The 14,612-nt window shown below is 31.9% G+C and overlaps 1 protein-coding gene across 3 annotated transcripts; it reads left to right on the top strand.

The window, feature by feature from the left end:
• The first annotated feature begins 2,450 nt into the window (after nucleotides 1-2,450).
• On the top strand, nucleotides 2,451-14,577 carry LOC129796816 (lachesin). 3 transcript variants are annotated; one of them, XM_055838908.1, is made up of 10 exons: nucleotides 2,451-2,748; nucleotides 4,037-4,574; nucleotides 7,771-7,892; nucleotides 7,995-8,202; nucleotides 10,341-10,514; nucleotides 10,600-10,728; nucleotides 10,854-11,052; nucleotides 11,416-11,564; nucleotides 12,464-12,523; nucleotides 13,468-14,577. In XM_055838908.1, exons 2-10 carry the CDS (start codon nucleotides 4,472-4,474, stop codon nucleotides 13,632-13,634), a joined length of 1,311 nt encoding a protein of 436 aa, XP_055694883.1. In that variant the 5' UTR covers nucleotides 2,451-2,748; nucleotides 4,037-4,471; the 3' UTR covers nucleotides 13,635-14,577. The 3 variants fall into 3 exon arrangements, with proteins under 3 accessions (XP_055694883.1, XP_055694885.1, XP_055694886.1); XM_055838911.1 differs by having other exon boundaries at nucleotides 2,468-2,748; nucleotides 4,163-4,574; XM_055838910.1 differs by having other exon boundaries at nucleotides 2,451-4,574.
• Nucleotides 14,578-14,612: the final 35 nt, after the last annotated feature.

Here is a 14,612-nt window from a genome sequence, read left to right as displayed (position 1 = left end):
ATAGTCAGCTGTATTTTAATAAAGTTGAGCATTTTTCATTGAATTCTCTACGTTTTGGTCAAATACTGAGGTCATCAATGGTAATCTAAGGCATATAACTTCGTATTATAACTACGTTAGCACTTTTAAGCTTAAGGGAAGCTTAAAGCTATTGATACTTTGTTGTCCTAATTTTTTATACTCATTCAGAAGTTAGATAGTTTTCAAGAGCTTTGTTCTTATTACATAGGTGTGAAATGAAAACGATACAGTTACAGTCATTTATAGTTTTTGCTTGTTGATTACAGCACAGAAATTAATTTTTAAAACCTATTTAATTTTATTTAATTTTTTTTAAAATATTTTATTAGTGAAATAACGAAAGTAATTAACTCCAGCAGAACGGTTCTGATCTCATAAGTCTAATAAATATCTAAGTGATTGCTAACTTAGGTAATTTGGTCATTTATTCACAAAATTTAGTAATTATTGTAAAAAAAGGATTATTAAAGGTATTGAAAAAATGGGTCTATAGTATATTTTTGGCTGTGATTCTTATTTCGAAGAAGCACAGCTTCTTTTTTTTAGATTCAACGCTGTGCTTAACCCGAATTCTAGATCTTAGATCGATTTCAAGATTTAGGAAACTTGAACTTCTTTAAATCTATTTCTTTCATTAGAGAAATTTTTAGATTTTACATTTAAAAATTATTGCTTTTTAAATTAAAAAAAAAATGGGAACCATTAATTTTAGCAAGAGTTTAGTAAGGGCTTAAAGTGAGCTTTCAAAAATATTAAGCAAACTAGATAGATCAATCCTAGGACTTTTTCCCCTTAGAAATATTCTCTGAGCATTTGATCTAATTCGTTTTAATATTTTTACCCTTTTCCTTATTATTTGTTTTACCTGTTTTTGGCCCCGGTCTTTCCTACCGTGAGCGCACAATCGTATGTGTTTAAGAGCAATGACATTAGATGAGCAATGAACATTTTAGGGAAAAGGAAAAAATCCACATCACGGTAGTATTTTTTTTTCAATGTTTAAAAATCACTTTCAGATAAATATAATTAAAAAATTGAGTCTATAAAAGTTAGTTAGTAGATACAGTCCACAAAATAACTTAACCAGACAAATATTCCACAAATTTTGGTTTTGTTCAGACTTAAATGTTCAGACTTAATAGGTATATGTAAATTTGTATTTTACCAATCTCCAGAAGGATTTATTTGTATATTTGAGTGCTTCAGCATCTGGGTCCAAATATTGATTTCTATTCCTTGAACTATTTCGCTTCTTCATAGTTTTAGTGTTTTTTTAATGGGACAGATTTTCTATTCTATTATGTATATTCTAACGAGCTCTAGTGATGTGGTTAGTTGGATGTTAACCACGAAACTGATTCTACTATTCAGAACATAAAAAAGTTGGCACAAAGTATTCACCAAAACTGATATAATTAAAAGACATTTCCTGTCTTGCTGACATGATGAATTACCTCAACACCTGCCCAAGAATATATGATTGATTTTTATAGAACACACAAGTTTATGGAAGGTTTTAAAGTGAATAAATATAATACAAATACACGAAAATCTCCATTAAAATTATCAAATTTTAATATGAGTAAATAAAATACCAGAGTAGGGGATGATGGGGTTAACTGGAGGTTTTTTTTTATGAAAAGTAATGCGTCGTTGTTTTTTAAAACTCTTCAGAGCTTTTAGAGTCTATAGAGTTTTTCCATTTATCTAATTCCTTTTCCACCTTTTTCTATACATCCTATACATAGATGTTCTGTACATATTTCTATGCCTACCTATATATTCTGTATGTTATGTACATATGTCTGTCCATTCCTGAAAAAAGGGGAAGGGGTAACAGCATAGCAGAGCATCATAGCTGTGATGTTATTCCCGAATTTAGTTTCTAATTCGACAATTCAAAAATACCTACATGATTTTATGAACAGCATCATTGAAAATTAATAGCTTTATTAACATGTCTATTAAGTGGGTATATGCAGTGTATATCTATCCCCAAATTATTATTTAGGGAAAATAAGTTAAAATAGCAAAATCCTGTGGCTTGGTCAGATGTCATGTATCTATGTAAATATGAAAAATTTTATGTACATACTCTGTATATATTTCATGTACATATCTGTGATGATATACATATTTATGCTACACTATGTATACGCATCGACTTGTACGAAAATTCAATTTTTAGGAAGGGATGTTCTAATCTAAAATTCGGTTTGATTCTGCGCAGAGGTAATTCGTACAATCCCTGCTACCTATTTGTACTACATATCCCCACTTCTGTGCGCATCCTTTGGAATTTGTATGAAAACTCAAAGAAAATTCTTTTAGAACTTCCCTCACTCTTTGCATCCCCCACCACTTTTGTGTTCTAAGAACTCAACATTCACTTCATTTCATATAAATTTGTGATAATCCTCCGTAGAAGCAGTCGCCGTGGTGACACTTTGCGGGCTTGACGTGGTTACGGGGATCTGTTGTGTATCGTAAACAGAAAATACAACATATGAATTTATAAGATATACACATTTCGCGCAAGAAAAAAAACTATCCGCATTTCCGCAAAATTGAACGATTTAGTAGCAAAATGTGGTGTGTTTGAGAAATTCAAAAATGAATCTGTTCATTCACAAAAAGCTCTGAAAATTGTTTTTGTTGCGTTTTTTAATGAAAATTAAATTTTTTAAAGAAAAAGGTGTTATTTGAGTGAGAAATAAAAATTCAAACGTGAGTGTTATAAGAATGTGATAAAATTGATGATATGTTGCTCTTATCAATGTTCACCGCTAATCATTACGATAGGAAGAAAGTTTAGATGTTTGTACGATACACGCAGGGGGGTATCGTGTGCAAATATTTAGGTTTAGGAGTAGCTTTGCTAATAGGTATCTCACTGTGCCAAGATTTAAGAATTATGTGTTATTATGTGGTATATGAAATTATAAAAAAAATCATTAAAATTTACGAGACTGCATTAAGGTCGCACTATATATGGCAATTTTTACATAATATTAAATATATGTGACCAATTTAAAATAACACAATAAACTCCCATAGATTCATGCTGTGAGCTTTATTCGTACAGAAAATATATTATATGTTTTTTTTATCCAACAAATTTTGAGGTTTTTAAACGATAATATTCCTCTTGTAGTGGTTTTTGTGATATAGACAGCATCATTAAAGCATCTGCCACATATTTTATATTCGCCACATAGAGAATATTTAAATCCAATGAAAGTTAAAATGTGATTAAATGGTTTAAGTTGGTTTAAGGAAATTTAAAGGCTTAGTCAAATATGTAAATTTGCGTATGTAAATGCAACAAATGACAGGACTATAATTTACTGAAATACTCCAAGTTTTTCCCTAAAAGAAAAACATACATTAAGTACTATAGGTAGTACGTAATTGATGAATTAATATTAATAAACCGTAGTAAGTATTTAGTATTCCAACATCGATGCTGGAAAAGTTTTTCATTTTTCTGGATGAAGTTCTTCGCTCTCCTTGAGTGTTTTGGTATACTACATATACCTAACATTGCATACATAGCTCTCAGAGAAGGAATTGTGTACGAGTGAGTGCTGTCCCAGGTGTAGCAATTTTTTCAAATAATCCGATTTAAAACAGGTGCTTAAGAGCAATAAATTTTATTTAAGCTTGTCATTACAAGGTAAACGGATTTTACGGTATTGTGGTAAATGCGTGTGCGAGGGGGGTGTGAGTGGGAAATAATATAAAATTTCCCAGGCGTACGTGAATTACGTTGGCTAAATGTTTGATTGAGGGGTAGCTTAGTCAAATTAAAACAAACAATACCAGTCATTCAATTCCCCCTCATAATTAATAAATCATAAAGCGGACATTTTAGAATAACTCTCATGATATATTGGGGAAAGTATATGTGCGTTAATTTTACCCATCCTTGCTAACCATTATAAAAAATCTTTTTCTGCCACATAATGCTAGATACATTATGGAGTGTTAAGTGCTCATTTGGTTGTTTTTTAAGGTGTTATTAATGAACAGAAAAATATACATGTGCACGTGCTCAAAAGAACCCCAATAGAAGAAGAAAATATATCAAATCAAGCACTGAAGATACTCTGCAAGTCTTATTTTTTTTCAAATCTTAAAGTGATGCTGCATAAATTTTTCGTTATACTACTCTCGAGTGTGGTAATATGAGGAAGCTTAGTACGAACAAAAGTGTCCAACTACTACGTGTCAAAGTTCAACAACAACAACGTAGTCATCCTCAAAGAACGGCAAACAGATTGCTGACAAAATTTGCAGTCAACTCTAGTGTTAATAATGGTGATGACATGACCATTTCCTTTGTTCTTCATACACCACTCAGCTGGTGGTAAAATCATCTAACGCGAAGCAAGTACTAAATTGGGAGAAAAACAGTGCTATACAAGCTTCAGCAGTTTCACTTGTGAAAATGGCAACAATTTGTCGAGTATTTGCGGTATGGATCACATTGTCGGTGGCGTATCTCATGCATGAGCTTCAAGCCTCTTCATCTGCTACATCTAGTCAACAAGGTATGTACATAATACATATTCATGTATCTAAAATTATATATATTGATATAATATAATAGAGAAAATATTATGCATTTTTTTCGTGATATGCAAAGACAAGTACACCCCCTCACATTGAGAGAATGTGAAGTATGTATTGGAATCTTAAGTTGTTTCACTTCAATGCGGGCGAAAATCTTTTTCTTATTTCATATCCAAGCACGTTTTATTTTTGCTTGGCTATGTATAAAATAACTATACATATTAGATGAAGAAGGAACAGATTTTACTCTGTTTGTTTTATTTCTCAGTATTTCGGAGATTCTTGTCTCTTTCATCAGGCCTGTGGAGTCAAATGAACAACTTTTGATTTATTCTTGTTTAAAGGTCAAAGAAAAAAGAGATTACCTTTGAAAGCTCACATCCGGCATTTATTCTAAATTCATAAATACCCACACATTGTATGTAGATGCGTATCTATGCTTTATATACCTACATACTACATATAGGTAGGTTGTACGTGTAATCCAACTTTTTGTTATTAAGGATTAAATAGTTTTGTGTCGGTGGCGACGGGATGTAATTTGAAGAATTCAATTTCCCTAAATTTTGTCGGTGGTGGTGTATGGTGGGTGAAGAAGGTATTTTCCAGGTAAACTGGCAAAAAACCACGTTTTCTGTGTATTTTTAGGATGGTGGGTGGTTGTGGTGGTGAGATTAAAGCCCTTGATTTTATCTCATTTGTGTCTGACCCAAATGGTACATACACACATTTCGGTACAAGCACCAAACATTTCACGCCAAAGATTCAGTTATTCACAATGTGTTATATACATACGTATGTGTACATATATAGCCAGAATTAGGTATCTATAAATCACATCATTAAAGTTGAATGGTGGAATTTGAATATGTAGCAGAAGGAAGACTTTTCTATTAGGAATTTATTTTGAGGAATGGTTTAATAATTAAGGAAACTTTATAAGGAATGAATTGATCAAAGTGTGAAAAATTAATGTATTTATTTTGAGGATTAAAAAAAATATTTCTAAAATAAAAAATATCAGATTTTAGGGTTGATTCTGTTAAAAAAAATAATATTTACAAGTTGAAAATTGTTCGAAAATGTTAGCAATTTCAGCTTTTTAATATTATAATTCTTTTGTCATTTAAAAAAAGGAAATCATAAAGATTTTTAGAAAATTTTGGAAAAAGAATTTTTCCCTTTAAAAGATTCTAATAAAATGATTCAAAAAATACCAACAATCCTATTACAACAAATAAGGAAATGGGGAATCTTTCTGACAGAATGAGCCCCTATAACCCTTTAAGGACCATAAGGAATAAGCGGGTGGAATGACATAAAAATAATTTTTGGTGGTTTCTTGGAGCTTAAATAAGACATTTTGGGCAAAACTCAGATTTTTTAATTTTTGGTTTTCGTTCTTCTTGTGTCTATGAGTCCTTGTGGATGCCCTTTTGTGTTCAAAAAATCTCCAAGAACCATAAAGACATAGCCCTGCATTGGTTTTGACTTAAAAAATAAAACTTAACTATCCAAAATTAGGCATTAACATAGTACTAAATCGAAGAGTGAAAAAACGTCCTATTGGTCCTTAAGCGGTTAACCAATTAACAATTTAACGAGAAAGCAAGAAAATTCTTTAATTCGTCTCAAAATATATTTTGTAAAAAAATGTCAAACTTCTATAATTTTTTTTTTATTTAATCATCCCTTTATATTATTTTACTGAATTGAAAAAAAATCTGTCTTCTTTTTCCAAAGCTTTCAAACGATCCTGGATTGATTAATAATCAAGTTTGATTTTCTAAAAATAAAATTCATAAAATAATTTGAATGTTTTTTTTTTTTTGAATAAAAATCAGTATGAAAGACACTTTTGAAATTTTAGACATTGATAATGAGGAAAATTTTATTCATAAACCGTGCAATATATGTATTTATTTGACATATTTTCTATATATAAATACTAATGGCAGATTTGAGTCTCATGACAATAATACTTCCCCATAATATAAAAGCAAAAAGACATGAAAATCTACTCTCCATTTCCTTTTAAATACCTTACCTCATATTACCCAATTTTCTTCATATACTTATATACAATCATAATACATTCATGCCACGCAATACAACAGGTTAAATGCAGAATTTTCCAAACAATTAAGCATTCACAACATACAAATTATGAATATTATTACACGTGAATTATTTTATGTTCCTATTCCATAGGAAAATAAAATGTTACAAAAGATGACTTTTCTACCCGGATTATACATAATTGTACGTAGTAAATTTCAACATTGTCCCTTTTAGTATTTCACCCCGTTTGGGGTAGCTCGTTGAGACATAATCTTTACGTCTCCTCAATATAAGTTTCACCTATAATATTACAAAATTTTCCGTAGAAAATGAAATTCTTTTTAATCCAAAGCTTCAGGTGAAAATAAATTTGTATTACATATAACTAGGCGCATGAGCAAAGGGATAAGCTTTTACAATACTCCTCGCTTTTGGTGCAATAACAATAAATGCGTCCCACCGCAGTAAATGTATCTAACTTTTTATCTATTTTTGTATAAAAGATATGAATATGTTTACTACATAGATATGCATTAAATGCCACTGTTTATGTACCATACATATGTAATAGTAGTAACTCAACGATAATTTAATTGCATTTCCCAGGGGATTTTCAGTCAACCGCACAAAAGCCAAAAGACGACCCATAAAAGAGGGAAAGAACACCAAAAAGCTCCCAAAAGCCCGTTTCGTTTTGCCTTATTAAAACCCATAGCGCATAAGAAGAAAAGAGGCAAGAGCTGTGTTGTAGTAGAGATGGAAAAATTGTTATTATTATCACTGATGAAAAGAGATCCCTTCATACATATTTCCTCTTTACATTTCCTCCTTGATTATTATATAAATTACATTCTTGAAGTGCTTTAGGGAGCGAAAAGAAGAAGTATTCTTCATTTTTCGCCTACCGTTCACACAAATGTGAGAATTTTCTTTCATTCATTTTATTATTTCATGGATGAATCGTTTAAACATATAGAGGATGAGGAAGGTTGAATGAATAAGATAAAAACTTTTTCCCTTGTATACCCCACTCAAGTACCACGTAATATCTATGCTGTGTGCATATATCTCCCAAATGAAATGCGTGCATTTTCTCTTTCAACTTTGTTACAGACGCTAACTTGCAAGGAGTTGAACCAGAACCAGAATTTGAAGGGACAATTGCAAATGTAACCTTTCCCGCTGGAAGAGAGGCACTCTTAACATGCTCTGTTAAGAATTTGGGTAGATATAAGGTTAGTCATAAAATATATGTATTAATAGCTATATGTAATCTATGTTGGTATTAAAGGTGAGATTATAAATCTTCCGTTTGAACATTATTATGTATATTGTAGGTGGGATGGTTACGAGCGTCTGATCAAACGGTGTTAGCGCTACAAGGACGTGTTGTGACACATAACAATCGCATAAGTGTTGTTCATGAAGATATGCATACCTGGCGATTGAGAATAAAGCAGATTCGAGAATCCGATAAAGGGTGTTACATGTGCCAAATAAATTCTAGTCCTATGAAGAAACAAATTGGATGTATAGATGTTCAAGGTATGTTAAAATTCTCACATTTTTTAAATTTATGTATTGTTTTTTTTCCTTTGAACTTTTAAAATTATCATTTAATTCTAAATTAAATTATAAGGATGTTTTAATCTAGATTTAATGTATTTTTAATTATTTTAAATAATTTTTCAATCAACCATTGAGAGAAATTTGGTCAAAGCTTGGTCAATGTTTGATCAAATCAATTGAGCGATATTAAGCTCAATTAAGGGGTAATTTTGCTAATTTGCAAAATTTGAACATTTAATACGCTCAAACGGATCTACACCACACATATACCGCAAAACATGTTCTATATTTTCCAAAGTATAATTCCCACATCGTTGTTGAATAAACAAACAACAAAATGCATAATCATTTGCAATGATAAATGGATCCAGAAATCAAAGTTATTTCGACAAATAAATTTTTTCTTCCTCAAGTCAATTCATTCATTCTTATAAACTTCTCATGGATTTCCCTGCCTTAGAACTTGTTGGAAGCTACACATATTTGTGAACCCTGTAGCCTTCTGGTAGCACTGTTGGAGGTAATTTGCTTTTATGGTGGTTATAGTCTTCATTACTCCCACTTCTAGCACCTTTAGCCTTTTCCCCGGCTTTGCTTTAGCGTTCAACTTTCATCTCACAAATGACACGTTCACCCCATGCGACATCGTCCTTAACATATATATGTACATAACATACAATCCACACAATACAACATACATATACACACATCCCCCCAAAGTATGTATACTTTCAGTGAAAACAGGAACCCCCTCATCCCCCATTTTTTATGTGGCACTTGGGACGGGCATCATCAGTTGAACGAGTTTTGAAGCGTTTTTTGCCAACAGTTAAACACTTTTTGTGTGTTTGGGACCAAATCGAGTTGATGGAATGGCAAAAAGTGCGGGGGAGGACGAATCTGGTGAGAGAGGAGTAAATTCAACGGCTCTGAGAGTGAAAACGTGGTACAATTTCCGAATTTTTATACCCTATTCCCATTACCTCTTAGCACTCACACACTCTTGTGCATGTTTGAATTGACGAAGAGTGAGGAGTCAGAGGATCAGCAACTGCGGCGGAACGAAATTGAAAATCCTAATCGATAATAAAAGAATTTCATCCGTCTATAGTACTTTATCGGAGTGTTGTCGTGGTATATTCAATTCATTTATTGAATTCAATTCATGTGGAGACTTTTTTTTTTCATTCAACAGACACATTTCTTTTATTCATTTTACAACAACAAAAAATATGGTATAATGCATATTGTATGTTTGGTACTTCAAGATGGGAAACAATTTGAGAAAACTCTGGTTTTATGAAAATGAAATAACTCTGTTTAGATAGCAAGATTGAGCGAAATTTGACCGAAAACTGAGCCAATTTGTTGACAATAAATGATCACAATATGGGGAAATGTTTGAGCGATCTCGATTTAAGAAAATGTTAGTCATTATAACAGTCCTATAAACAAATGATTAAACGAATTAAAGCTCATTTGTGATTAAGTTAATTAAATTGATCAAAGTAGCATCCACTTCAGGATTCCTCAAAGGTTGATAATAATTTAAAAAAAAAATTATAGTTCAGTCAGATCTAATAATTTATTCATAGATCAATTTATTGACATAGGTTTTCTCAAACTTTAAATAAAATTGTCAATGAACGACTATCTTTGTGGTCGTATATGGCCTCAATATTGAGTTTGTTAAATTTTGACATGGATTCAGTAAGCAACTGACTGACCATAACAAGATGATTGAGTCAATCAAATTGACCAAAGATTGAAAATTCAGTTAAGTCAGATCAGAAAAGTCATCAATTAAACATTTATTGATAAATAATTGATCAACTACAGGTCAAAATTTGTAGTTTAATAATTCACCATAACTATGTGACTCAATATTGAGCTCCAACTATTAATGGATTTTTCTTAAATTTAATTTACAGATTATAAACGAATAATTTAAGATTTGAGCATATATTGAGCGTAGTTTGACCTAATTTTAATTGATTGTTCCTTATTATTCCTTCCACAATTCAGTTTTGCTTGTTTTCAATCAATTAATATGTACATAAAGTACATATCTATGTACATTAGAGGTAATTAATATATATACTTTGTTTTGACAGTGCCTCCGGATATTATCAACGAAGAGTCATCAGCGGATATTGCTGTACAAGAGGGAGAAGATGCATCATTAACATGTCGAGCTACGGGAAATCCAATCCCAAGAGTCACGTGGAGAAGGGAAGATGGAGAAATGATTCTTATAAGAAAGGCTGGAAGTCGTGAAGTCAGCAAAGGTAAGAAAAAAAGAATCTTTTGTTGCAAAAAAAAAAAAAGTTTCATAAAAATATATAACATTTCTGCACGTATATAATATTCTAGCTGATTCATATAATGGAACATCTCTGAAACTATCTCGATTGGAACGACGGCAAATGGGTGCTTATTTCTGCATTGCCTCAAATGATGTTCCCCCCGCAGTATCTAAGAGGGTTTCATTAAGCGTTCACTGTAAGTACATAGAGATTCTTGGGATATTTGTGTAATTTCTCTCTCTGTCTTTTTTTTACTTTATTGCCTATTTAGGGGGATAGTTTTGGTAATTTTTTTTGTGTTTCATTCCATTTACCAATTAGTTGCACCATCAGTTCGAGCCCCAAGTCAATTATTAGGTGCTCCATTGGGATCTGACGTCCAACTGGAGTGTCAGGTCGAAGCATCACCGGCTCCTGTGTCATACTGGCTGAAGGGTGGCCGTATGCCACCCAATGGTTTTACCGGGAGTACCACGAGTTTGGAATCGGGTCAACCCAGACCAGAGATGCTTCTAGATGGGTAAGTTTGTTATATAGTCTGAGAGTCATAAAAATGCAAATCGAAATAGTGTCACCATATCCATATGTGTGTGTGTTTTCCTGCAAGTTGGTAAAACTCGACTGATTTACTAGACGCCTCCAGGGCTTCCATACATAGTTTCTATATGTTGTAAATATATTTCAAACATGCAATTGCATTCACCTTGCAATGAAAAACCACACACACGCCACACTTTCACAGTATATTGTACCTTTAACGAAAAATTGCAAGACATCTAAATTTATTTAAAGGAATTCTTTTTTTTCTCTATTTTTGGTACCTTTTTGCAAATATTTATTTACTTAAAGTTCTCTCTCTCTTTTTTTTTCGAACAAATTTTAGTCCAAAATATGGTATAACTGAACAACGATCAGGATATCGTGGTGTTATGAGACTTGTTGTTCGTGCATTTTCACATACGGATGTTGGGACGTATCATTGCGTTAGCACAAATTCTCTTGGACGTGCAGAAGGCACCCTTCGTCTTTACGGTATGCTAAATGAAGATTTTCCTAATTTTAATCACTGATTTTTCCCAATATAAATGACCCCTTTTATCGATACAATAATTACACAAATTCCCCTTTGACTTTGCATAATTTCATTAATTTCAAGCATTAACCTCTAGGCCGCCAAGCGGGGTCGTTGAACGACCCCAGCCCTATATTTCGTGCTATAACTTAATAAATATAAAAGTTAGCGTTCCCATCTTTTGGAAATAAGTTCTTTGGTTATCTGAGGAGGTTGTGTAAAAATTTCAGCTCAATCCGTCCACCACAAGAAAAGTTATTAAGGAAAATGTCGAAGAAGGGAATTCAAAAATTGGTGTAACGGCCATGCTGCGGAAAATTTCTCAGAATGAAGTTAGTCACATCATAAATCATATGGTTGAAGGGGGTTGAAGGGTTGTGTTTACTTTCTCACTTTACCATCTCAGTGTCAGAATTATCGCGAATAAGTAACATAAACAACATAAAACATAATTAGAAGCATGTAAATTTGCAAAACAATAAAGAATATTCGAGAAATATTGCCATTTATCAGGGTGCGGGAAGTGAGGGGAATGTGGGGAAGTAGTGAAAAAAAATAGCAGTTGCGGTCAACTTCGTGGCAAATTTCTCACGAAGAAAGTGTGAAAAATTAGTGAAAAATGCTTTTCTCTAATATCTTCTTCTGCGTGTTTCCGGGTGGCGAATTTGTGATGCAAAGGGCAAGAGGACTATATAAGGAGTCTAAAGGTAGTAACCCGACAGTTCCCGGTTTTATAGTTTATGAGAAAATCGACTTCCTTCTTGGGGTCGTTCAACGACCCCACCTTGGCGCTCTAAGGAAGCTCCAAGGTCTTGGCGGCCAGCAGGTTAATACTTTGCTCTATTTCATTCTTTAACAGAAATTAAAATCCATCCTGGAAGTGTTGCCTCTGAAGATGAGCAAGCAAATTTCATTGGAGGTATTTATATAATCCTTCTCCTTTATGTTTATTTAATTGCAAAAGGAAAGAAAATCAATTAAGAAATGAATGTGAAGGAAAATGAGAGCGAATGATTTATTTTTCAAAGGAGAACATTAATTTTTGGGTCAGGGGGAGTAGTCAGAAAATTATATTATTTATCTATTCATTGGAAGGGTTTTTTTTGGATATTTAAAAGGACAGTAAAAATGAAGAAAATTATCAGTTTGTTGCAATTTGTTTTTAAAAATCTAACGTATATCGTTTCCTTTCTAACGTGTGACATGTATTTTAGCATTTTACATTTATTCTCAAATATTTTACCCTTTTTATTGACATTATGCTGAGATTTTACGTTTTTTTCAAACGTATGACATTTTTTTAACGCGTATTTCTTTTTTTAAAAATTGACATTTTTCTAACGTTTTACGATTACTGTAGTGTTTGACGTTTATTCTAGTTTTATTTATGTACATTTCTAACGATTGACGTTTTCTGATAGCGTTTAAAAATTCATCTCTTTTTACAAAAAATGTATTTTTTTTACTCAGAAATAGTTTTTTTTAATCTTAGAAGAGAAAATGTGAATTGCTTGAGCTTCCGAAATGTTTAAACAGCCAAATTCCTTAATTCTCTGACTATACCACTTATTTGGACAATTAAAAAATATAAAAAAAAAAAACAAATAAGGAAATAATTTTCTTCCATTAGGTATTCAATTATCTTTTTATTCTAAAAAAATATTTTAAAAAAACTTAAATAAATTCTTTTTGTATAAAGAAACTAAACTAATTTAATTTCTTTCACCTTATAGAATATTGATTATTAAATAAAATGAGATATCAGCTATGTTATGATACATATGTTCACAAATAAGATATGATAGGAATCTTTCTCTTTAAATTAATACATAAAATTTGAATCGATACACGATATACCTTCAGGACTTGCAGAGGCGGCAAGAGGGAGAGGCAATTCCAGTGCCAATTTGCCACAAATGATGATATCGAACACAACATTCTTGCTCATGACAACTCTTTGGATGTATGCTGCTAGTTCTTTATTTTCCGTCACAACTACCTTCACATCATTGAGAATCCTGCAGAGCTGACAACATCAGTGAAGCTCGCCCTAATAGCTGGCGCCAAATCACACAGAAAAGAATGAGAAGTATTCACCCCCCATTTATTAAGTGAAATCATTAGGGGTAAATTTTTCTGACACTTTGTTATAATAAAAATAAATAGGACATCGCATGGAAGATGACGACAATGAGAGACAGTATTTCTTTCACTCCCACTATACCTACATATTTTTCCCACATAATTTTACTCCCGTGTTTACTTCCCGTGTAAAACCTGTGAGAGATCAGTTTTTTTTTTGCATTGGGTGTTGTTATATAGCACCTACAATGAACAGAGTGTTGTGAGAAAAATTCTGAAAAAGAAAAACTTGAGAAAAATACACCAGAGCGTGCGAAAACTAAATATATATTTTTCCATAAAAGGTAAAAACATCCCCCTATTGTGATCAAAAAGTTTTCACTGTGTAAAGATTGTCTTTCCCCCCCATTTTCATCGTAAGAACTTAATGAAAAATTTTCCTAAAACATGCGATATTATGATGCATACAGAACGATACAAAACGAATACATATTTTAATTTTAGTGTATAATAAAATATAACACAAAAAATAATGAAAATCAATCCGTAACAAGTTCATATCTTTCATGACATATTGCGAAAAAAAGGTCAATTGAACAAAAACAAACCATTTTAATCAATACTAAAAAATAATAGGATTAAATCCTGAATAAAAAAATATATGAATAAAACTACATACATTATTTTTTATGTAAGATGTAGGTATTTGAAGTGAAAAAAAATCAAATTAAACAATGAGAAAGAAAAGTGATGTCTTAAAGTAAGAATGTAAACGGGGAATGCTTGCCTAATAAAACGTTTTTTTTCCAAATTAATAGTAAAATATCTCATCTTCTTCGATGCGATCAATAGACCATTTAACAAGGCAATTAAATATTCTAACTTAGAGGGTCAAGAAAACCCATTAAACGATTTAGCAGATTATT

The sequence above is a fragment of the Lutzomyia longipalpis genome, chromosome 1 (genome assembly GCF_024334085.1).
Source record: "Lutzomyia longipalpis isolate SR_M1_2022 chromosome 1, ASM2433408v1".
In the NCBI taxonomy this organism is placed as follows: domain Eukaryota; kingdom Metazoa; phylum Arthropoda; class Insecta; order Diptera; family Psychodidae; genus Lutzomyia; species Lutzomyia longipalpis.
Note: the sequence above shows the minus strand (reverse complement) of the source record. Positions and strands in the feature narration are given on the sequence as shown.

Excerpts from the sequence above, each read along its gene's own strand:
- LOC129796816 (XM_055838908.1), top strand. The coding sequence starts at position 4,472 with ATGGCAACAATTTGTCGAGTATTTGCGGTATGGATCACATTGTCGGTG. Across the intron at positions 7,893-7,994 it reads AGAATTTGGGTAGATATAAG|GTGGGATGGTTACGAGCGTC; the intron begins GTTAGTCATAAA and ends TGTATATTGTAG. Across the intron at positions 12,524-13,467 it reads GCAAGCAAATTTCATTGGAG|GACTTGCAGAGGCGGCAAGA; the intron begins GTATTTATATAA and ends ATATACCTTCAG.